The sequence below is a fragment of the Psittacula echo genome (genome assembly GCF_963264785.1).
Source record: "Psittacula echo genome assembly, chromosome: 3".
In the NCBI taxonomy this organism is placed as follows: domain Eukaryota; kingdom Metazoa; phylum Chordata; class Aves; order Psittaciformes; family Psittacidae; genus Psittacula; species Psittacula echo.
Genome location: NC_137736.1, coordinates 18,414,702 through 18,440,058, shown reverse-complemented (window position 1 = coordinate 18,440,058; position 25,357 = coordinate 18,414,702). Strand labels below are relative to the sequence as shown.

Sequence of the window (25,357 nt, the reverse complement as noted above, 5' to 3'; positions counted from 1 at the left end):
GTAGACAGAGGGCAGAAAAATATTTTAACACTAGTAAATAAATATGTATTTCCTTTGTGGTGTGAGGTTGTTGCTGTAATCTTTTTCCTTTACTATCTCTGTAGTCTGAGAGAAAATAGTCATGTGGCTGCCTTATCGCTTTTACGCTTTGGACAGCCAGCTATTTCAGATTTAAATACAACAGCCCCATTCTTAACCCGTGAATTTCAGGCACTCCTTTTCAAGCTTGAGGTATTCCAGTCTCACAGCTGCATAGGATGTACTTCTCTTCAGATTGTGAAGCTCTTCTGATTTTTGACTCTTCACCTACTTATTATTTATTATGCTGCCTGTTGAAATGTACTGTGCCCCACTCTTGGTGCTGCCTGTGGGCAGTGCCAATGGTGGTACCCGTGCCCCCTGGTTTTGGTGTCTGGGTAGGCAAGGTGGGTTTTCTTGGGTTGTTTTTTAACATTCTTAAACTGTATTGTAGAGACATAATGGGATGGTTAAGTGTGGAAAAAGAGGCACTTCAGGATGGGAAATGGCCTTTTATCCTAGAGAGGAATTGGGGAAATGGGATGTCTTTGGTTAATCCACAGCTAGAGAATAAGTCCCCTGTTGCTGCAGGCTGCCCTCAGGCATTTGAATAGGTGCAGAAGGTGACTGCCTGAGCTGAAACTGAGCCCACATGGTGGGTTCTCGGGGCCAGGCCTAAAGAAGGGGATGATTTTGCTCAACAAGATCTTAGGCCTTATTTTTCTGAAATGGTGTGACTAGACATATGAAATAGAAACTCTTATTCAGAAATGCGGGCCTTGGGGTACTTGTGTCAGACTGATGCAAGTCTGAGAGCTTGAGTCAAAGTTCACAGTCCCCAGGTCTTGTAAAAAAAATCTGTATTCTGGCATTGCTCGGAGTGATGCAGATATTCCAGCCGCTCCAGCCAATGAGCCAGATTCATTTGCAGCTCGGCTCAGATGCCTCTGTACAAACACCCGTAGCATGGGAAACAAGAGGAATTCGAGATGTGTGCACGACTGCAGGAGTATGATATAGTAGGCATCACAGAAACATGGTGGGATGGTTCCTACGACTGGAGTGTTGGAATGGAAGCTTACAGGCTCTTTAGAAAAGACAGGCCTGGCAGGCAGGGAGGGGGAGTTGCTATTTGTGTTAGGAATAGGCTGGAGAGTATGGAACTCTGTCTGGGGACGGGTGAGCAGTCGACAGAGAGTTTGTGGGTCAAGGTTAAAGGGAGAGCAGCGATGGGGGACATTACTGTGGGGATCTGTTACAGACTGCCTGATCAAGAGGAATCTGTGGATGAAGTGCTCTATAGGCAGATAGGAACAGCCTCACGCTCGCAGGCCCTTGCTCTCATGGGGGACTTCAACCACCCTGACTTCTGTTCGAGTGATGGTACGGCCCGGCACAAGCAATCCAGGAGGTTCCTCGATTGTGTGGAAGACAACTTCCTTCTGCGAGTAATAGAGGAGCCGACAAGGAGAGGTGCCATGCTTGACCTCGTGCTCACCAACAGGGAAGGGCTGGTTGGAAATGTGATGCTCTAGGGCAGCCTTGGTTGCAGTGACCACGAGATGGTCGAATTCAAGATCCTTGGGACAGTGAGAAGAGCGTGCAGCAAGCTCACTGCCCTGGACTTCAAGAGAGCAGACTTTGGCCTCTTCAGGAGCCTGCTCAGTAAGGTTCCATGGGATACAGCCCTAGAGGGCAGGGGGGCCCAAGACTGTTGGTTGTTATTCAAGGATCACGTGCTCCAAGCTCAGGAGTGTTGCATCCCAACTAGAAGGAAGTGCAGGAGGAGGGCCAGGAGACCTCCTTGGATGGATAAGGAGCTGCTGAGGAAAATTCAAAGGAAAAAAGAGGCTTATAGAAGGTGGAAGCAGGGACAGGCAGCCTGGGAAGAATACAGGGATGTTGTCTGGGAAGCTAGGGACCAGGTGAGAAAGGCTAAGGCCCAGTTAGAATTGAACTTGGCTAGGGATGTGAAGGATAATAGGAAGGGATTCTATAGGTACGTAGTGAGTAAAAGACAGACTAGGGACAACATAGGCCCCCTCCAGAAGATATCGGGAGAACTGGCTACCCAGGATTTGGAGAAGGCTGAGGTTCTTAATGACTTCTTTGCCTCGGTCTTCACTGTCAAAGGCTCTGACCGCACCACCCAAGTCTTGGAAGGCGAACGCAGGGACTGTGAGAGTGAAGACCCTAGGCCCACTGCAGGAGAGGATCTGGCTTGAGACCATCTTAAAAACCTAAACATACACAAGTCCATGGGACCTGACGAAATCCATCCGCGGGTCCTGAAGGAGCTGGTGAATGAAGTTGCTAAGCCACTGGCCATCATATTTGAAAAATCATGGCAGTCAGGTGAAGTTCCCAATGACTGGAAAAGGGAAATATAACCCCCATTTTCAAGAAGAGGAAAATGGATGACCCGGGGAATTACAGTCCAGTCAGTCTCACCTCTGTGCCTGGCAAACTCTTGGAGCAGATTCTCCTGGAAGGCATGCTAAGGCACATGAAAAACAAGGTGGTTGGTGACAGCCAGCATGGCTTCACTAAGGGGAAATCCTGCCTGACCAATTTGGTGGCCTTCTATGATGGGGCTACGAAACTGATGGACAGGGGCATAGCAGTTGACGTCATCTACCTGGACTTGTGCAAAGCCTTCGACATCCTTGTCTCTAAATTGGAGAGACATCAATCTGATGGGTGGACCACTCGGTGGATAAAGAACTGGCTGGATGGCCACACGCAAAGAGTTGTGGTCAATGGCTCGATGTCCGGCTGGAGACCGGTAACGAGTGGTGTCCTTCAGGGATCGGTGTTGGGACCGGTCTTGTTCAACATCTTTGTCGGTGACATGAACAGTGGGATTGAGTGCGCCCTCAGCAAGTTTGCCGATGACACCAAGCTGTGTGGTTTGGTTGATACGCTGGAGGGAAGGGATGCCATCCAGAGGACCTCAGCACGCTTGTGAGGTGGGCTGATGCCAACCTTATGAAGTTTAACCATGCCAAGTGCAAGGTCCTACACCTGGGTCTGAGCAAACCCAGGCACAGCTACAGGTTGGGCAGAGAAGAGATTCAGAGCAGCCCTGCAGAGAAGGACTTGGGGGTGTTGGTCAATGAGAAAATGAACATGAGCCAGCAGTGTGCGCTCGCAGCCCAGAAAGCCAACTGTATCCTGGGCTGCATCAAGAGGAGCGTGACCAGCAGGTCGAAGGAGGTGATCCTGCCCCTCTACTCTGCTCTCGTGAGCCCTCACTTGGAGTATTGTGTGCAGTTCTGGTGTCCTCAACATAGAAAGGACATGGAACTGTTGGAACAAGTGCAGAGGAGGGCCACGAGAATGATCAGGGGACTGGAGCACCTCCTGTATGAAGAGAGGCTGAGAAAGTTGGGGCTGTTCAGCCTGGAGAAAGAAGGCTGCGTGGAGACCTTATAGCAACCTTCCAGTATCTGAAGGGGGCCTACAAGGATGCTGGGGATGGACTATTCATCAGGGACTGTAGTGACAGGACAAGGGGTAATGGGTTCAAACTTAAACAGGGGAAGTTTAGATTGGATATAAGGAAGAAGTTCTTTACTGAGAGGGTGATGAGGCGCTGGAATGGGTTGCCCAGGGAGGTTGTGAATGCTCCATCCTTGGCAGTGTTCAAGGCCAGGTTGGATGAGGCCTTGGGTGGCATGGTGTAGTGTGGGGTGTCCCTGCCCATGGCAGGGGGGTTGGAACTAGATGATCTTAAGGCCCTTTCCAATCCTAACTCTTCTGTGATTCTATGATTTGGCTTCTAGCTCAGGTACTTTTGCAGAAATGATGTTAGAAGTTAGAAATATCTCTTAATAAGCTCTGGCACTTTTCCTCTTCTGCTTGTAGCTTCTAACCTCTTTTTCTGGGTTTCCTCTCCTGCAGAGCCAGACTATGAGGTGTTTCTGAATGCCTCTAAGACACCCAAGTTTTCAGATGACCCCACAGAGCTCAACTGCAGGATCACAAATGCACACAACACTGAAGCAAGCATCCGCCTCACGGTTTCCTGGTACTACAGACAGCGCCTGCGCAGTGATGATGTGGTGACAGCAGAACTCCTGGCCACCATGGACGCAGACTGGACTCTGCAGCTTGGGGACAGGAGCAGAGAGCGAACTCAGAATGGGGAAATTATATTCTCTAAAAAGGCTGTTGACACCTTCAGTTTCCGAATCCAGTGGACTTCAGAAAGCGACAGAGGGGATTATTTCTGTGTCATCTCTGCGTGGAGCAGGCACCGAAACAACAGCTGGGTAAAGAGTAAAGATGTGACTTCTGCATCTGTCAGCATATTCTGGGCAACACAAGGTAGGAATCTTGCACCTGTTTGCTGAAAGCTTGCTAATGGGCTTTGGAAATGGGCTCTGTGTTATAAAGAGGATAAAAAGTACTGCGTACTGTAAAGGCCTCTTATTTGTGGAGGGAAGTAACTACTTAACAGCACTCGCCAGTTTTATGCAACAGTTTGGAGTGGAAGAGCAAAGCAGAGGTATTGTCAGCCAACCTGTGCTGAGACTTCCAGGATCCAGGCTGTCATTGTGGCAGGGGTGGCATCGCTATGCTGGGGTCATTGTACCCTTTCATTACTTGGAGTGTTTTGATCTCTGTAGGATGCGTCTTTCTGCTAGCAACATGGTTGTCTTGAGGTGAAAAGAGGAATGTCTCTCACTTTCAATCTTCTCTGTCTGACCGTTTGAGGTGTTCTATTCTCTTTCCTATAACCCCATGTTTAGAACACACTTCCGAGGAAGTTTGTGAGCACAGTAGTACCAGATAGACCATCAAAAAATAAGTGGGTGACAGAGCAAAGTAATTCAGTGATTTGCATGGATTGGGGCCTTTTTTCAGGCTGAAGTGAGCTAGCTCAGGCATCCACAGGCAGAGAACTTTATTTCAGAGACAAGTATTTTGAAATGAGTTTAGGGATAATCCCTAATCAGCAAACTGGAGAGCTTCTGTTGTGATTCTGCTTTAGTGGAAAGAGAAATGGTGAGCTGCTTGCTCAGTACCCCCTTCATCCACAGAATGGTCCACAAAGGTCTTTTCCAACCTAGTTGATTCTGTGATTCTATGTTGGGTTGTTTTTTTGGTTGTTTTTTTTTTCCTCTGAAGCTGACTTTTCCTGCAGCAATGAGATCTCTCATTAATGCTGAATGCTGGTCACCATTCAGTTGTTGTGGCATAACACAGAATGTGTATGTGCATGCATGTGTAATGGATCATTGCCTTTGGAACAGCTAGGAAGACCAGCTGGATTTGAAAAGTCTCAGCCTGTGTTGACATTTCTGAGGGAAAACAAACCATGACAGGTGTGAACATTCCCTTGTTTCTGGTTTTATTCCAGAAAAGCTGCTGATTTTGCAACACAAATGTAAATGTTATAGTCACCATGCTGAAAAATAAGTTTTGTTGGCAAAACTCAGAGTTGGGGGATTTATGATCTGAAAGTGAGCTCTCCTACAAGCACTTTCTCCTCTGGAAAAAGCATGTTATATATGTATAAGGGTGGGAGGAAAATGATATGAGGGTTTGATTTCCCCTGCTGTTTTTCCACTCCTCATGCACATCCTCCCTCTCCCCCCCAGCTTTCAGCAGTTGCCTTTCTCTGCACGCCCTGTCCCTTTCCATATCCTATTCATGTGAGCTCTGGAGTTGGCTGTGAGCCCAGTGCTGTAGCCAGCAACTATGAAGGAGTTAATCTGCTGCTGCCTCTGCTCTCTGACTGTTGTTTTGACAAGCATCTCTAGTGATTTGAGTCCCAAACTGCTCCCAGGGCTTGTAAGAGTGAGCAGCCACGTTCCCATGAGTTTGGCTAAGGAGACAACAGAAACTTGCCTCTTCCTTAGATAGCTTGTGCCTACATAGAGGCTTTTCTTCCCAACAATTTTATTACTTGCATTCTCTATGTTAACTTCAGAGCAGTGCTCCGAGGACTTCAGAGAAATCTCACTTTGAAAAAGGCTGGTTTTGATAAAAGAGCAATGGTTTTATGTTGTGTTGGTGGGTCAGTCAGCACAGAGGGCATTTGGGATAAGGATGCCTTTGCTTGAAATGTAAACACCATGTGAAGATGTCAGTCCTTTTTGTGTGTTGTATAAGAAGTTGTTTATTTTCCAGTTTTGAACTTTAGAGTTTTTTTGTCATCTTTTTCTATTTTGTTCCATTGGGACCAATAATGCTTATGTCTCTCTTCTTACTCAACTTTACAAATCATAGATCACCACTGATTTTGACATGGTCTGCCTGATTTATTTCTTCCCTTTCACCCCTTTGTTTTACCCCTTTCCCTGCCAAGGTGACAAAGAAAGCATCTTTATATCACCTCAAAAATGAAAAGCATCAATTATATTGTTGGTTTTTTTTTCTTAGAGTACAAATTCCAATCAGTAAAAAGGGGCAAAGGAAGGGAGGAAGACTTTTTTGACTGGCTTTGTAGATGAATTTCAACCCAGAAAGAGTTCAATAGTTTAAAAGATAATTTTACTTACCGAATGTGAGTACTGCCTGCATTTAAAACACAGTTGCTGTTTGCAGTGGAATGCAGAACTGGTGCTTTTTTCCTAAACCAATGTTTTCAACTTTATTTCTGCATGGAATTCTTTGCAAAAGAGAACATTATCTTTTAATTGAAATTCCAAATCCCAAAGGATTATTTGGGGTTTAGTTAATACTTCTGTCTTTAATTTACAAAGTAATTGTGTTTAACATAATGTTACTTGTGCTAAATGCTTGCCTAGGCCTTCCCATCACATTTAATTGGGAGTAAGGGCATCTTAATCATTCAGAAAGCCCTGTAAATAGAAAACAGGCAATATGCTACACCCATTTGACTTAACCATTGCTGGTGTATAACACACTGCATAGTACAGACACAAAGCTCTTTCTGAGCAAAAAATTCCCATACCCATGTCATCAAGCTGCCGGGTGTATGTGCCGGTTTGGGTGCAGGAACAAGACAGTTCATTAGTAGGTGTACAAGCCCCAATCAGGGGTGGCTGGGCTCCTTATGCCCGTTGTCTGCATGAAGGTGAAGTGTTCATGCACTTTGCTTGCCAGGGGAGCAGGCCAGTGAGGGTGATCTAGTTGTGCGCGTGTGTGTGCGTGTGGCTGTTGGGAGCACCACTGCATTGTATATATGCATGTCATCAGGCTGTGGTGCAGGCCTTGGTGTGCCTGCTGTATTTTCAGAGCTCTTCGTATCAGAGCTGCTGGGGCTACAATTATACCTCAGGTTGTTGTATAGCCTCCTTCTCCTACAAAAGCAAAGCTGTTATTACCTTAATGGCTGTTACACTCTCTGTACTTGCAATCTTGTTAATGCACTGGGGGATGAAAAGAAACCTTTATGAATTTTGAGATGGTGGTACCAGAGGCTGCTGACAAGATGTTAGGATCTGAGTTAGACTGTTAGCCATGGCCATCATGCTGCTTTTCTGACTTGAGTCAGTGGAGTGCAGGGAACATATTTGCTGTTTCCTAAAGCCTCCTTGCCCTCATAGTTGTTAGACTTCTCTAGCAATTTGAGTGGGTTAGATTAGGTGAAAACTCTTTCTGGTCACTACGCAGGAAGTACTCTTGAAGCTGAGCATGCACTTTGTGGTAGAGAGCAACAGGAGAATTATAGTGTGACTTAACTACTTGGACTGGCCACTGATGGAAGGCAGACGCATGCATTGCCAGGCTCCAGAGTACAGCTTATTACTCACATTTTATCTGAATCATTTGGCTAGGATTTCTTCTGCTGCTAGCCCTCTGTTTTGGAGTAGCACCCAAACTTTATAAGTTTTGGATATGGTTTACTTAGGATCTCTTACCTTACCACTTTCCAACATAAACTCTGCAGATTGCAGCCTTCTGTATATGACCAACTAGGGTGTGTCTGATCATGCTTTTCAGTCATGGAGTTTTACAAGAAGGAGGTGAGACTCTGTGTGGCATTACAGGCATGTGTGCAAAAAGGCAAGTGTGCAGAGCAGCAATCAAGACACAGACATTGCTTTCTTGGCAATTCTTAGAGTAAAAATGAGATCTTAAGCTGTAGTTCTTGGAGGAAAATGTTCTTTGATCTCTTTGGCCTCTCTTATAAGATCTGATGGATAGTTTCTGTTAATATAGGAAATATGAAGAAACTTTCCCACTTTACTTTCCTTGCAGGTTATTGTTATTTCTAAATTAAGTGCCAAATCTTTGGTCTCTTCTCTTTTTCATAACATGCAGAGACAACTACTTGCTTTTCTAGGTAGGGGTGATGGAATGCTAATTTCATTTGCTGCTACTGGAGGAGAACAGTTTTGGCAAGTTGTCTCTTCTGAGCTACATCTGTACTGCTATGATCACGTGGAAGTGTTTGTCTTAAGCACATGTATGACAGACCAAATGCAAGATTTCTTTTTGGTGTCTAGGACCCAGTGCTCTGACATGAAAATTGACAGCACAAAGAATGCTTGCATCAGGAGGAATTTTTGCCCAGAGCCTCCTCATAAGGCCTAAAAAGCAGCAATATGCAGCAGGAAAGTACGGCTAGCTCTTTGTTCTTCTGCTTTTGGAGCAAAGTGTAATTGTCTACTATATTCCTAAAATATGTGGCAGGCTGATCTGTGCTGGCTCCTAAAGGCTGCAACCTTATAAAGAAGGTGATAGCAGAATCCCATGGACACAGAATGAGGAAAAAATGGATTTGAAGTCTAGAATCATAGGCATGATGAGCTCTCTCACAAGGGAGTGGGGAATGACTCTATGTGTGCAACTGCAATTGTGATTGTACCCTGAGTACTTAAATGTGCCATTCTTGTATTCCTACTTAGTGGGTAGAAGTGTGATGGGGCTTTGGTGTGGAGTATCAAGTAATTCTGTGCTCAGCTAGACCACTAGAAGCAGCTCAGCCTTCACCACTCCTGCTGTTTCTTAATATAGCTTTGTACTGTGATCTGCTTTATACAGTACTGATTTAAAGTTGTCATACCCGGTTTCTCATCCTGTGGGCTGTGTTTACTCATTGTGAAAACTGCTGCTTGAAGGCAAAACACTGCGAAATGTAATTTTGACAAGTTATCTTTGTTGCTCTTGTGGGGAGGGCATAAATATTACTTCATTTACTTCAGTTTTGGGGAATGTGTTGCAATCTCACCGTTGCTTATTTCCCTTTTCCTGAGAAGTTCCACCTTGCATGAAAGTGATCTGTGTAGTTTTTTGTTTAACATGTCTACACTTTTTTTTTTTTTTTTTTTTTTTTTTTTCCCATAAAGGGGAGAAGGGAGAATATGATGCACCAAAGTAAGCCCAGAAAGTCTGACTGGCTGTATTTTTGCAACACTGCTACTTTGGGAAGTGACTGTAAGCTACATATTATGCCTCAACCCTCCCTCCCTTGGGAAGAACCTGGGTGTGCAGAGTGCCTCTTCATCACAGTGCCAGGAAACAAGCAACTCCCTTTTATTTATCTGGTTCTGATTTCAGTCAGTCCTCATATTCTCCCTGTGAGCTTGTATTTTTTGTGTCTTGAGGCTATGCTCCTAGATGTATAATTTTCTCTAACCCTGTAATTAAGGGATTCTTGGGGTTGAAGAGCTGGCAGACTTTGGAGAATGCTGAAGAAAGGGAAGGAAATGAAACAGTGTTGCTGGCATTCTTTAGCCAAACAGGCTGTTGAGAAGTATCAAGGCTTCTGGTAGGTTTGTACTCAGGTGAATACATGAGAAGCAAGAGAAAAGAACATGGAAATGGAGGCGGAGGTTTACTGAACCTTAAATGCAGAGGTGTGTGTATATGGAGGTGCTGGGGATGGAGACTTCTGTTACCACCAACTTCTTTATCATGCAGTTTTGACTAATCTTGGGAGTTCAGCTGAGTATGTCTGTATTGCTGTTAGGCTGGGTTTTCAAGGGAAATAAAAGAAGCTACACTAAGTGTTGCCATTCAGTTAGTGGCAGCTTTTGTCTCTAGTCACGAGTACTCAAGCAATGTCCTCATCCAGTGTAAAACTAGGACTCTAAATCTTATATGACTAAAATCTTTACTTTTGAATAAAAAAACCTTGGAGGTCCTGTCATGCTGTGACCTGAGTATTGCATTAGTTATTCAGTATTTGGTGCTTGTTTGTTTGTTTGAAATCTTGCATTTTGACCCAAACTGGTAGGTACTGGTGTGTGCATGAGGTTAAGTAGCATTCTGGGATGTCCATATGTGTTAAGATAAACGTGCTGGGACTTGTCTGTACTTTGCTTCTTTGTAATCTTCTGGATTGTGAGTTGCTGCAGAAATTTCTGCACATATTTATTGTATTAACCCCTCTCTTGCGGCTTATTTCTTTCCCTCTTCAGATTACACACTCACAGTGGAGGCAGTGAAATTGAAGCCATTCTTTGTAGCAGGCCACACCTTTGAGATGACATGCAAAGTGTCTTCAAAAAACATCAAGACACCACGCTATTCCGTCCTCATTACAGCTGAGAAGCCACTAGCAGATCAGTCAAATCCCAATGGAACTACTCGCATCATCTCCTTGAACCAGGATTCAGTAGTGCGCCTGGAAGACTGGACAGACCAGACTCGTGTGGATGGCGTGGTGCTGGAGAAGGTCCAGGAGAATGAGTTCCGCTATAGGATGTATCAGACCCAGATTTCTGATGCTGGGCTCTATCGCTGTGTGGTGACTGCCTGGTCTCCAGGTGGTGGTGGCATGTGGCGTGAAGCAGTGAATGGCTTATCCAACCCTATCCAGATAGACTTCCAGATGTCAGGTTGGTATAGAATCTGGCAGTGGTGTGACTGAGCCAGAAAGTCTGTCTCTGGGAAATACCTACTCTTTGGAACATGGAAGGGGTCTCCAAATGGTATGGTGGCTGAGAGCTATGCCTGTCTCTTTTGGTGGTACTTGTATCCTTTGTGCTATTGCTTGTTTACAAAAAGATGTTTGTTGACTTAGCTGTAATCATAACACCCGGGTTTTTCTTTACTAATGCAGTATTTATGGTTCTTCAGGTTCAGAGCTGGTTCTTGGTATGGAATAACTGCTGCTGCCACACTTGCCAGCTTTATCACTAGATTCCTGTTAAGTAGTGGCTGCTTTGAAAGAACACTAATATAAACTGGATTTCTGTTCCAAACCAGACTTGATCAGGATAGCAGTAGATTACCTAAGCACACCTTCCTGTTGATGTAATTGCAGAAAATGGGCAGGTCAAGACAACCGTAAAACTTCAGTAACATCTCGGCAAGTGTATCCTGACACTGGAAGCCCTTAGAGGCCCCTTGTGGCTGGATTACAGAACTCCACAAATTGGAATGAATGTCAGTACCCAGAGCTGAAACCCTAACCCTTCAGGGGTAGCAAAGCCTACCTGTTGAGATTTTTCTAGACAAGTGTGCCAGTCCTGGTATATTTTTGCGGGGAGGTAGAGAAGGGACAGCATTGGTTTAGATCATTGGAGATGCATGTTAACACTGACTTCTGATCGTGTGGGAGGGAGCGCCTTGGGAGTTGTTTTTATAACGGTGGTGCACTTATGAGTGAAGGGGTCACCTAAGCTGATGACTTCTTGAGCACTTTTGAAGAGCTCTCAGCGTAGCTCAAAGGTGCATTCTATGTTGGAGCTCTCTAGTTAGCTGCTTTATCTCAAACCTTCTGCACTCACCCATTGCTGTTCACAAACACAGCTTGGAAGAAGGTCTCTTCTCACATCCCTTGTTCTTCATATGAGCTATTCCACATTCTTAAATTCTTATTCTTATAACAGCACTATAGGGTTTTTAGGAGATGTATCTATGACTAGGGAAGAACAGCCTGACTTACAATTGCGTCCATAACTAAGGCAATTATTCTCTATGAGGTGACTTCTGAAAACTGAACTTCCTTATACTAGGCACACTGGGAAAAGGACAAGGGCTGAGTATAGGGGAACAGCCTTGCAGTGAGGACATCACTTGTAGTTTTAGCCTTATTACTCTTGATACCTGGGTCAGGCACAGTGGGAGCGCAGCATTTGCAAAGGGGTGATGCAAGAAACCAGCAAGAATGAAATCTGTCCCAATCCCCTATAAACCCTTATGTGGAAGCTTTCCTGCACAAAAGTGGTATGTTTCCCAACATTGCTTGTGTGATGTCATTTTGAACTCCCATCCAAAATATTTGGTGGGATGCTATTAATATCCATGGTTCAGAGAGAAACCTGGGAGCTACGCAAGGGGGGGAGGTGTGCGTGTTGCAGTCTTGACTTCTTTTTGCTGTCACACTCCCAGCCTCTCCACCCAGATAGGACTTCTGGAGTGTGGATTGAAGAAAGGGAGGCAGTCCACAGAACTGCCCTGGGAATGTGTGAATTCCTGTAGTAGGGCTGGAGAAGGAGGGAGGGATGGTCCTGAAGCCCTTGCAGCCTTTCATTCTTTACAAAAGAACGAAGGGAGAAATGAGATCCCAAGCACAATTTACTGGAGAGCTATTTCCCAAAATAATCTTGGCATGTATTAAAATCTGGCTTGGAATACCTTCCTTTCTTCAGTTGATGGGTGAACTTCATGTCCTTCAGTTGTTGCCCAGATATCCCTGCTGGGCATTCATCTCTAGGCATGATGAGGTCACATGCTGAACACAGAACGGAATAACTGTGGAATTATTGTTTGGCAAACTGTTTGGAATCAGGTATACGAGACAGAAGATGTTTTGTGGGTGTGTTACTTTGGTTTTGTTTGCTGAGGTGCACTGTCTCTGATGCAAAATGAGACTGAGTCAGAGAGCTGGAGTTAAATGGCAAAGTTGTGAAGCAGCTATAAAAGCACAGCTCAGATGTCACGCCTTCATCTTGCATCCTGTGGTGCAGGCAGCTGTCAGACTTGTTCTTCAGAAAAAGCAGTTTGTGCTGGACTTTTCCGAATGGGAATGGTGAAAGGCAGAACTGCTGAGGTAGCTAGTGATTTCTGGGGAGAATGAGAGGGTGCCCAAAATTGGAGGGAAAATACTAACAGGAAGAGGTCAGAAAAAGCAATGGCGTGCAGCTCTCCATGCAACTGTAAAAGCTGGGGAGCACTGCTCTGCTAAATCCTGAGTTAAAGAGAGGGTGATGAGTGGCTTAAGAGTGTGTTTATCCTTAATAGAGAAACTATTAAGACAGTTGCACTGGCTTCTGGGGTTCTCCAAGTGTAACAGAAAGACATTTTAACTGTGGCTGCTTGAGAGGATAAAACAAGGCAGTATAATTTAAAAACCCAGAAGGCATTCCAGTCTCTTCCATACTCTGAAGGCCTGGACTTAGCATTTTCAGCTTGTTCCATGGAAGATGAAGTGGGGAGGTGATAGCTGTAGAAGCAACATTTTCAGAACAAGAAAGCTCTTAAAGGGTTTTACATAAAGCTTTTAGTGGTAGGAGGAATTTCTTTCTCAGTTGTTTTTATTGATTCCCCTTTGATACGGGGTGGGGAAACTTGTTAGGGTTGGAAATCCTTCCCTCCAGTTTGACTGCCTCCCAGATCTCAGAGTGATGTTTAAAGGAGAGTTTTTCAGTGTGCACACGCATTGTGCAATGTGATCTATTTGAATGGCAGGAGGCCTGTAAGCTTTTTATATATGAGCTGGGGACTGCACACATGAAACTTCAGTGTTTCCTGCCACAATAGGCTTGAAATGTAGCAGTGCTCTAAAATATTTTTCCATGAACATCTGTGGAAAATGTCTTGCTCAGATTCTTTCCATTCAAGGCAGAGCTTGCTGACTGCAAGCAGAGACCTCCTCTCTTCTTTCTCCGCTTGCTGTTGCAGAGGGACATATTTATTCGGTTTGGTTAATGATCTGAAATGTTAATGTAAAGGCATTTGTCAAGTAGCTGGGAACTTGTTTGAGATCAGAGTGCTTATCTGATGCAGGTCTGTGCGCAGGTACCTGCATCAAATGGCTCCAGCTGCCTGCAGCTGTTTAGTTTCTGTTTGTTTGGGGGGTGGTTTGTGTGATTTTGCTTGTTTGTTTGTTTTTTTATTTTCCTGGCATCAAAAATACTTCTTTGGCATTTTTCCTTTTAATTTTCTATCCCCTTTACCCTGAACCCAACAACCCAGATTAGTGTTTAGAGTGGCTTCACCCACTATATGCTCACAGGGATTTCCACAGAAGTGACTTACTTTCTGTTGAGGATTGCAGAGAGAAGGAAGCTTTTAATCTGGTATTGGGAAGTATGTTGTAAGAGAGAACGATTTGGAGCTTGGCTGTGCTCTGAACTGGCTTTGCTCTGTGCCATTCAGCAGAGGGTAGAAAGCTCTGGAGAGGCAAAAATAAAACAAAACTTTACAGGAAGTGTCTCGATGAAATCTTCAACTCTGGATTACATCTGCATGTGAGCTCATTGCACAGCAAGTTCGCTTTGGATGAAGCTGAGATAAACCGAGAGCTGTTGGAAGTACGAGCTGAGTTGTGATGTTAAACTTGCAATTAAAATTAAATGATGCCCTGCAATGACCCCATGACATACTCAGTTTCAGGAAAGGAGAATAGAAAGATTTCTAAAGGAAAGAAACCTTAATCATGGAAGTGTATAAAGAGCAATACAGCACAAACTCTGACAAGAAAGGCTGGTGTTTTCCTGCCACTGTTGATAGGCAGGAACATGCTTTGTCATTGTGTTCCTGTGTGCGTTAATTTGTAGCTGGAATGGAAACCACAGACTAAACTACTGGGGGCTTCTTCCAGTAACAGCTATTATGATGCTTGGGGTAAAATGCATTGGGGATCAGCTCCATGAAGAAGCAGGGAGAGGGCAGAAGGCTGGAATAGCGGGGCTGAAGGAGCTCATTATCTGGAGAAAAGCAGGTCATGGGATTCTCAGTTCAAGAGTGAATGATTTGGTGCCACGGCAGGTGAGAGTAATATTTTGGAAGACAGAACTTGTGGGTTGCATCAGGTTTTTTACCTGTTGTGGTCAGCAGTGTTGGCTGACTCCAAGTAGGGAAGCTGCATGCAGGGACTGCAGTCTCCTGACTGGGTAATGGGCTGGGTGCAGGCATCTTGGATGGAGCAGCCTGTTCTAGATCTCTGTCAGTCAGGTTACATGACCTTTCTATGTTCTACTTTACTTGTCTAGAAAATAAAGGCAGCTCATGTCTGTAAGGAGAAAATACCTTATTTTTTTGCAGAAAATAGCTTGCTAAAATGATACAGAAAAGGCCAAAATGTCACCTAGGCCCTAAGTAATTGGATCTCTTCTATTGTTTCTCTTTAAGCACACCTAGATTTGTATTAGTAAACTAACTTCAGTTTCTTCACTTTGTTTAAAATATACAGTGTTTTTCAAGCTGTCAGAAGTCAAGAAATGCTCTGAAAACTTTTTACTCCTATCTTGACTGCAGATGCTTTTTAATATGGAATTGTTAATACTTTAATAAAGAATAAAACTTGTTTTACAAGCTGTATCTAAGCTTACTTATTGGCTTAGTTTAAATCAAAGGTCTTGGCAGAAGATTGCAATCTAGGGAAAGTGTCATGATTTAAGCCCAGCTGGTAACTCAGAAACACGCAACCGCTCACTCACTTGCCCTCTTTCTTCCTCTCCTGGGGAGGAGAAGCAAAAGAATGTAAACCCTGTGGGTTGAGGTAAGAACAGTTCAGTAACTGTAATACAAACCTCATCAGTTTGTGAAAGAAACCACAGCACTGCACCAGCTACCAAGAAGGAGAAAAATGACTGCTACAGCTGAACCCAGGACAGGAAGGTTGACGCTTAGCTCTTACAATTGAGAATGCTGGTTTGTTTTGTAAACCTGTGCCCTTTAGTTTCTGAATTAACTGAGGGCTTATCTTCAAACCTGAAGTTATTAAAACCCAATTATTTCTCAGCTTTCAAAGTCCTGTGCAGCTTTCCTACGCTTAACTTAGCTTTGTTCTTGATGAGCTTTACAGTCATGCTTGATCTGTCATCCTGGCAATTGAAACCAAATTCTGGTTTGTTTATTCTCCTGAGTGACCAGTAGGTGCCAATAACAGTATTTCAAACTGTTAAATACAAGTGGTGAGGTGAGCAAAGGCACATCATCCATCAGCTCTAAAGTTCTATTTTTCTCAGTGTTAATGTAGCATGAACTCGGATCTCATTGAGAGAGAGTTCATGTTACATCCCCAAACCTTCTTTGGATGCTGCAAGTGATTGAGTGTGGCGATGCTGAGACCAGTGTCTGCTGGGAGCTGCCTGTTATCACATGCCTGCATCTGTAAGCTTAGGGTTGAGGTTTTTCTGGCTTTGTTTTTGTCTTGGAGGGTAAAAACTTAAGAAAAGCACTTGTGTTTTGTGTGCCAAGTGCTGCTTGGTAGATCTAGATCCAGATCTTGAATACTGTGGTGTAATGAGGGGCGGAAAAAAAACCCAAACAGGATCCACACCTTGCAGAAGGCTTTTGTGGCTCATTGTGACCTTTCGGGAGGTCTTGAGGAGCCTTGAAAATGTGTCTGGAAGCATCCTGTGTTTGCTCTCATGCTGTTTTTTGCCCAGCTGCTTTTCTTGAGCCTGCAGTAAAGCAGATGCCCAGTTAGATAAAGTAATGGGTTTGCTAGTAAACCACTAACAAATACTGGTTTGCTGCTGCTTTTGCTGGAAATGGACTTACAGCTGATTCCTGCTTCTTTCATCTTGTTGCCAGACAGCTTCAGCTGAAGCCAGAGCAAATTGTTTAAGCTGGGGACACAAATCAGACAAGTTATAATCAGGTTAAAAGCACTTGACAGTTGGGTGTTTCTAAAATAAAAGCAAACAAATGCAGAACCTTTCTACAGAGAAGGGTGGCATGCAGATGACTTTCAGTGAGGTATTATAGCTGTGTTACAGTTTAGGTTTAAAAATAGTTTTCCCTCTTCAGCTGGAAAGGGGAAAAGCACAACACTTGACACATTTCTCAACACTGTTGAAATCCAGTTTTTCTAACACAGGGCAGTGATTTCTCCCTGTAGGTACAGATAGTAATTTGCAGGAGATGTACCCTAATAGGGAAATAACTGTGGCTTACCAAAGGGAAGTACATTCGTGAAATGACAGAGCAGGTGCTGCCTAGCAGCCTTCTTACAGTCCAGGAAGCTTTTGACTCTTCATGTGGGAGGCAGAGTAGAGATGCGTTTGGTGACCCAGAACTGAAGGAGTATGTAGGGAGTGCTGCATTACCATGATACATGGCTTTTCCTGGCTGAGTGACCAAACAAGCTTAGCTTTTACCCTTGTGACGTTCAAAGTCCAGGAATGCTCAGACTCTCTTCTCCATTAGTGGTTTGTTGGCATGCCAGTGTTGAAGCCAGTGTCTGTCGGATGCAGTAGATGCCTGGATTTTTAAACTAGAAATAAAGGCTGAGAAGTCCTGTCTATATGTCTGTCCTTGTTTACCCTGCCAGGGCAGGAGTGAGGCACCCCATCCTTAGCTTGATGAAGTTGGGATCATGCAGTTCATTTCAGCATCTACCCAGAACACAGCCTGTTTCCTGGAGTAGAGCATCTCCCATGTTCCTGACATAATGTCACCTCACTTGCTGCTGAGTCTTAGGATAGACCCTGAGCTATAGACAGTATTAGGATTATTATGGTGCCATTTTGCTATTGGTCAGTGCAGCAGAAGGTATGTGCTGTGAATGCAGGGATGTTCCTGGCAGAGTCTGATAGTCTGTTTCTGTTGCTGTGACACTTCACACACAGCTTGAGGGTTTTGTGTTACAGCTGGCTGGAGTGCCTTGGTCCATGCTGCCTTTAGACTCCTAGGACCTTGAACGTCTCTCTGCACAACTCTGAAGAAGATGATGGGAAAATAAATATATATATGTAAATATATATATACAAATAATAAATGAGCTGCAACAGGAATATGGTTGGGAGTGTGTGTGTGTGAATGTCGGTAAACAAATTGAATTCACATAGGAGAAGTTTGGATAGAGGCTGAGGAAGCAATCAGATTAATCTCTCTCCATTTCCCCAGAAAAGGATCCCATTGTGCTGAGCTGCAGCCTGCTTGTGAAGTCACTACCTGAAGAGCTGAACTTCAAAGCATTCTGGGTCTCTTTATTTCCTTGAATATGTTCTAGCATAAGCATGTAGGAGTCTCATCTGGTAGTCCACATGTAACCTCTACTGCATCTCTATCACCCTTTTATCCTTGCTTGGTGGGGTAATTTGCAATCTTAATTTATGCTAGAGAGGATTTCTAATGTCAAAATGGTACAAACCTCCGGGACTGTATATTTGCATACTTCCCTTGTACACAAAGTACAACTGCTTCTGGGACAGAGGAGAGGGCTGTCAGAAATCTATGGTATAACAAAGAGCAGCACAAATTCCCTGCGGAAATTGCGGGGGGAATTTTAGAAGCCACAGGAGTAATTATTGCATTGTAATTGGAATTCATTTCTTAGTGTGCTGTGTAATCTGTGCTGACCAAGACAAGCGAGGCCCTTGTAATCTAGAATAGTTTCACTAAAAATGACAGCTCTAGCTTCACAGAACATCCAAGTTTCTTTCCAGAACCTCAGTCTGGAAATGATAAGTACGTTCAGTGTGGTGAGTTATCAGCATAGCTTTCTGCAGAAACCTGTTGGGAGGGCAAGGGTCAAGTGGGTTGTCTTGGATGATTTCCTTAAATGTTCTCTATCAAAAGCCTTGCTTGCCACTGATCTTCAGTGGATTTGGAATTTACAGTTCCTGTACTAAACCAGTAATATATAAGAGTGGAGGAGGGCAAATCTTCCTGCAGATTTTCTGTCCTCCCTTTTTATGCTGCTTGTTCCAGGGGTAGCTGAGCCAGGTAATGAGAGCAGCTAATGGATTCTAGAAAAGGTAAATCTGGCTCCCAAGTTCCTTCTTGAGTCTGTGTCCCCTTCCTCCAAAGCCACCATTAGCATAAGCTTTCCTCCTTCCTACTCACCTTATTTGCCTTGTTTTGTAGAGAAATCACTGAGGATATTTTGACATGTGCTCCAGTTTCTGCCCCGTGAAATAGGCAGTACTATCAAAGTTGGCATATCTGAGCAGTTGTGGTTTTGTTCATCTTGCACCAGAGATGTAGTTGTCAAAATTTGGGGAAGTTTGGGTTTTTAACTTAAGCACCTCTGAAGTCAATGCCACACGTTACGGTGTTTGAGCATTTCATAGCAGCCTAATGGTTTCATCAATATCATCACCACGTTGCAGGCTGACGGAGTTAATGTATGTTTAGGCTTTGAGACATCTTCTACTGAAGAAGCTATCTGTGGCAAAGCCTGAAGGAAAACCCAAGGAAGTGTTATCAGATGCACTTCTTGTATTGTCTGTGTTTCAGTTCTGTATTGTTAAAATACTGAACTGTGGATTTTGCTCTAATGTGAGTTCCTATCAACAGCCTCAGCCAAAAAGACCCATGTTGGATTAACCTGAAGACCTGAACTCTTGTGCTCTTACAGGAGTCATCAGTGGAAGACTGGCTCTTTTTGTGCAAGACAATAGAAGCCAGGTTTGGGCAACAGCTTCTGTGTTGGGTGACAGGTCTGGCAGTTTGGGTACTTTGTCTTAGTGCAGGAACTAATGGCTAAAAATGGATAACTATTTTGTAAAAGCTTACACAATTGCTTATCCCTGTTTCAGTGTTCTGTCTCTAAACATGAGCAGAGAATATTTCAAAACATGGAAGAAAGATTTTTGACACTGAATAAAAACCTAGCGTTAATAATTGTGGTTACTCTTTTCTAGGTCCCGTGTTTAATGTCTCGGTGCATTCTGACAACCCGACAGTTTATCAGGGTGAAGTGGCAGATTTGTGGTGTATCGTCACAACAGAAGGAATGGCACTTGAACCAGGTATTTTGGCAAAATTATTTTACTTGTAACTCATTTACCTTCCCCAAGCAGAATAATGCCAGCAATAACAACCCTATGTCCTTTAAGTGAGGCTGGAGAATGGACAATCAGCATTGAAAATCCTATGGAACTCAATAAATACAGGAAAGCATGTTTGCTTTACACAACCCAATTTAAAACAAGGGGGTTTGTTTCACTTTCTGGAGGGAGGGGCAGAAAATGTTCTTGCAGCTGAACCCCTCTGTGCTACCTGTACCAGCTGACCTCACTGCTGGCAGTCTCAGCCTACAACCACTAGGGCTGTGAAAACTATTCCTGTTTCTCTTAATGGGAAAGGAATTGTTAAATCCTCTTGGTAGAAAATTGTCATCTGTAAACAAATCTTAGTCACTTGGCCAGTCAGCTTCATAATTCAGAGTTAATTTAAGGCTTAACATATATCTAAAAATCACAATAATTGCTGCAGCCTAAATGTTAAAAATGAATGTTTATCTCTGATGCCTTCAGAGGTGAGCATCCTTTTTTGTGTGGAAGAAGAAACAAGGTGCATAATTGCTATGAAAAAGATAGCAGACACTTTAAAGGCAAATTTTTTGAAGAGCTGAAAAGTTCAGAGAATTTCTCAAAACCTAGCTGCTTGCCAAGCATAGCCTTGAGCTGCTTTTCATCACAATGCTGTGACAATAACTACGGTTATTATGCAGAGAGAGATTAGGGTTTTTTTTTTAAGTAATTCCCTTTCTCCCTATATATATGAATATAAAAACCTATTTAAAATCTATAAATATATATGTAAATATAAATATGTATACCTAAATAAAAATGTCATGATTCATGTAAAACTTAGAAATCTACATGTAAACCATATGCAGAAAATATTACTTACAATGTAGTAGCTGATGAGATGAAGTACCAAGCTTGGTAAAGAACCATCACTTTGCAATTCCTAGGTGCCTGTTTTGCACTAAATCTGAGTGTAGCGGGGAAGCAACTTGCCAGATGACAGTTCTGTGCTGCCTGTGAAAAAAATTGTGGAAGTCTGTAGACTGTATTATCAAAATGCTTGGTAGGGAGAAAAAGGCTGAGTAAACTTTGTCAAAAGATTCACAGACAGGTATATTGAACACAGTAAGCAGCGTTGTATCCCTGTACCTATACCTCAGTCTGTCCCGTGCCTTCTGCTCAGCAGGAAGCTTCTTCTAGGTTGAGGTGTGCCCAAGCTCTTACAGGTACTGTTGTGAGGCAGTATCCAAAATGGCTGGCTTCCTTTGCAAAACACTAATTGCTGGCAGGTAACCACTGCTGCTTCTGCTGGTGCTTGACAGCCAAAATAAGCTTAGGGTTGCCTTGTGAAAGACGCCTCAGCATCCCTGACTCACTTGAAAAGAGGCTACTTAGTAACAGTGGGGCTCTCAGTGCTCTGTTGCATTTGGGTTTGTAATGGTTTTTTGTGTGTCTGGCAGCTTGAGATGGGGAAGAAGTACTGACAAGGTAAGAATAATCAAAGAGGTCGAAGTAAAAAGATGTCCTCTTGAAGGAGTTGCCTATCAGCACAATTACCTTTTAACTGGGCAGCTTTGTAAGGGTTTGTGGTTGTCTGTTGAATTGATGGATGATGCCTAGACTTGGAAATGATGCTGTTTCCAACGGCTGTAAGCAGCCAGTGCAGAGTTTTAAATGTCAGCACTGCAATCTGTTCCATAAATGGAGAATGTCATCTTGAACATGGCATATGTCTGCCTCTTTGTGGTTTTGGGGAGTGGTGGGAGTTGATTCTGTTTATTTTGAGTTGGGGTTTTTTTGGGTTTGGGGTGTTTTTTTGTGGGGATGGTTGGGGTGGTTTTTTGTCTGTAATGGAGCAGATGAGGCATAGGCAGCAGATATGCCTGGAATTAAGTGTAGCGTTGTGGCAGATTTTGAGGGAACCTTTCAGTCCATGCTCTGAGCCTCCAGTTGCTGAATGAGTAGGATTTGGGGCCTAACCAGCCATTCTGTGCAGAGAAACCCTATCTGTACCTTTCCCATGGGCCTGAGAAGCCGATCTCTCTCCTATTCTTGCTGGTCCTCTGGATGAGACTGGCAGAAGAGCTGCAGGGAACAGCTGGAATCTGTGCAACAGCTGTAGCATGCGCAGACTTCTCTTGTCAGTCTAACTTCTTGTTCTTGAGCTATAAAGGGTACTAGAGCAGTGAGATAATGGAGCAGGTTAGGTGAAGGACCTAAAGGGCTCATATGATAACAAACAGATGTAGTTCCTCAGTAGTTCCGTATTCCCCTTTATCCCATCTTAGATCTGTCTCTGTGCTGAGTCAGTATCACAATTTAATTCACAACTAGAATGGAGAACTGGCTTTTTAAATTAGTGTGAAAATAACAGGGGCTGTCTCATTCCAGTGGGAAAATGAGGCACATTGTTAGGGAAAGCCTATACCAGGTATTCACGTAAACAGAGCAAGAGTTGCCAGCATCTCCTAGAAAACAGATGACAAGAGTACAGACATGGTTTTTCCATTTGGGAATGTGGTGAGAAAGGAGAGCAGAGCAATTGCATTTGAATATGAGTGGGCAAGATACCTTTCAAAGGCCATCTGCTCTTCTGGTGCAGGGCTGTGTTTTGTGCCCCTCTTTTGAGCAAAGAAGGATCAGGGAATTTGATAGGATATCTTGTTTAATGTGCATCCAAAACACCTTGAGCACACTTGGTATTCGAGCCAGCTCTGCTCTTGTATACATAGGTACTCAACTTTGCAAGCATGTATGTGAATCAGTATGTATGCTTCCTGTAATAAGCTGAGGTGTCAGGTGCTACCTCTTCTCTCTTTTGCATACACAATCAGAAAAATAAAGTACTTCCAAGGAGCTGAGGAAAAGTTAAATCACCTATTCTCATTGTCAGTGCCCTTCTTTATTGCAGTTAGATTGATCCATTTGTTTCTAGAAGTGTTACTTATCAGCTGGACATTTGTCTGGTAGAGGTAGTTCACGATACTCTGTGTGCGTTTCTCTGTACCCACCCTGTGGGAAACTTTCAAAAGGATGGGAAATGTTTTGGCATGACTGCTGTTTGCTTTAATTTCCTCTGCTTCTTTGAGACCCTGCTGAAATGGAGTGTGCATTACTAAGCTTAGTACATGGCAGCAACCTCTCCATCTAACGAAGCGCTTCTTTGGCTTGGCAGCTGTGGTTGATGTTTTGAATTGATATGGGAGGAGTATGTGTGTGTCGGGGGAATAGTAGTTCTTCTGTGTCTTGAAGATATAAAAGCTGCTTCTGATATTTCTGTTGAATACACATTTTCACAAATGATCTCTCTAGACTTCCCCAGTCACCCCTTCTTGGGCTATGTGCTTAGGGATTTAAAAGTATTACTTACTGTGCCTGAAAGGAGATGGTTGTTTTTATCTGCTCCAGACAGATGCAGTGGGCACTCTAGAGAATTTAACAAAACCAGCTTGTTCACCTCTTGTATAGCTTGAAGTGGTTTCCTCAGCTGTCTAGGAAGCCCTATTCAACCTCATTTAAATGTAGTAAACAAAAAGGGTCTCAAAACTCTGGTTCAGTACTGTAACAAGATGCTGAGAGAGCTCCATTCTAAGCAGTGGAAGTGTATGGTTCCTGAAAGCTAGTCTAGAAACAGGATTCCATGTTTTGAGGAGTGATTGGCCAGGGAAGCAGCTAAGACCCAGACAGCTTAGTCCTGTGTGTCAAATTGAAATGTGCATAAAGATGTGCTTTACATGTTGATGATCCTCACTAACTGAGGAGGGGAGGAAGCATAGCGTCACTATTACTCTGCTTGCAGAGCTCTGAAGGGTCCAAATCCTGGTGCTTTGTCCTTTATGAAAGCAGCTAAGTTGCATGACCTGAGAACGCTGAGTCCTTGATGGCCTTCTGAGCTTGACACTGGGATGTTATGCTTTCCTGTAATATGGAGCACTTTGTCCAGATGTCCTATAGTACTTATAACATTGTAGAGTGTGCAAGGAACCAGTGAAAGAAACCTTTGTAGTGTTAAGTGTGAGTGTGGTTCTTGTGGTTTGGTTTGGTTTTGTAAATTTGGGACAAAAATTTGTGAGAATGACTCGTCAACATTGATGCAAGTTGTGTGTAGGATGCTACAGATGCTTTTGGGAAACCTAGTGTGTGACCTGTTTTATGTTATTATTATCACTTGAGAGATGCTAGGCATGTTCATCCCTGATCTTTAGAGAGCACCTGATGTATGTCATAGGTTTGCTAAATTTTCTGTGGTTTTATTGCATGTAAACCAGAGATATATTGAAACAAATCAGATGACTTTGCTGTATTAAGCTGTTTCAAGGAGGATAGCAACTTGGAGCCAAATTCTCCCTCTGACTGTCTGTAGTGAGTCACTAATTGCACACTATGTATACTGACTAATAAAATATGTTGGCATAATACTGTTGTCCCATATTGTAATTACGGAAGATAGATTCAGCTATTTTAAAATGACAGCAAGCGCCTGCACTTGTCTCTGTATGTGGAGGGAAAGGAACCTCAAATTAATTGGAACTGAAAAGAAGGAATTCTTTAGAGATAGCAAGTTGCCTGGGAATCTGAAGGCTAGATTATTTCTTTTTATATCTAGACTTATTGCTTAAACCTTTTTCAGCCTGTGCAATGGTGTGTTCAGGACTCGGCCTGAAAGGTGTCTATAGGCTCCTATGGTATCTGGAAATACAAGAGCTCATGGCAGTCCTGACGATCTTTGGAAGGAATTGGTTGTTCCCAACGTGCCTGCCTGTGGACCAGTGTTATTACCATATTTGGCATAAACAGGCAGCATAACGAAGAGTAGTTTATAGAAACAGAGCTCTCTCCAGTAGAGGCCCCGTTTTCCACAGACGGTTGGATGAGTACACAAAGCAGAAGTCAAAGTTTGGTCCCGTTGACTGAATATACGTTTATGGTAATTTTTATTAACATCACTTTCAAGAGAAGGCCTGTGCCAAGTAACCAATAGTAGTATTTGTAGTATGACAGGCAAGAGCGATTGCTGTAAGGTCTGCTGGTCCACATGACTTACACTGACCCCCCGTGTAGGACTGGGAGACCTACTCCTGCTGTAGGGCTGCAAAGTAGGCCAGGTGCTCTCTTGAGCCTCTGTGCTGTCACCTGGAGCACCTGGCTAAGGCAGGAAATGGGCTGTTGTTCCAGAAAAGAGCTTGATCAGCCAGCATCTCTGGTAATAACATCTGCTGTCTCAACTTTTTGTTTTGTTTTGAAGAAGTGTGTAAAACCAGCGCACCTACAAGAGAGTTAAATATACCCTGAACAGTGGGTAATTTTCTGTCTACAGTAAAGCAGAATGTTCTGCCTGGCCAGCTGATGCTATACTTCATATGGCAGAGCTGAGGATGTCCCTTTACTTTACTTTTAAAATATCATTTTAAGATTCCCTTCTTTCCTGAAGTGTTAACTTGACTCATAGAGGCTGAAAAATCATTTGCTTTTATACCTTTAAAGAATTTGAGTACAGCAGCAGGTTTGCAGGAGGTTTAGGGCTTTAATTTTAACATTAG

General features: G+C 43.5%; 1 protein-coding gene across 1 annotated transcript in view; it reads left to right on the top strand.

Annotated features, from left to right (window-relative positions):
- PTGFRN (prostaglandin F2 receptor inhibitor) overlaps window positions 1-25,357 on the top strand; it is a gene marked incomplete at both ends in the record, with an annotated part of 71,535 nt that overhangs the window by 43,219 nt on the left and 2,959 nt on the right. Inside the window, 3 exons of the mRNA XM_080613737.1 lie at window positions 3,922-4,347; window positions 10,359-10,778; window positions 19,707-19,814. Of these exons, the coding sequence (XP_080469863.1) occupies window positions 3,922-4,347; window positions 10,359-10,778; window positions 19,707-19,814 (954 nt within the window). The remainder of the gene's footprint in view (window positions 1-3,921; window positions 4,348-10,358; window positions 10,779-19,706; window positions 19,815-25,357) is intronic.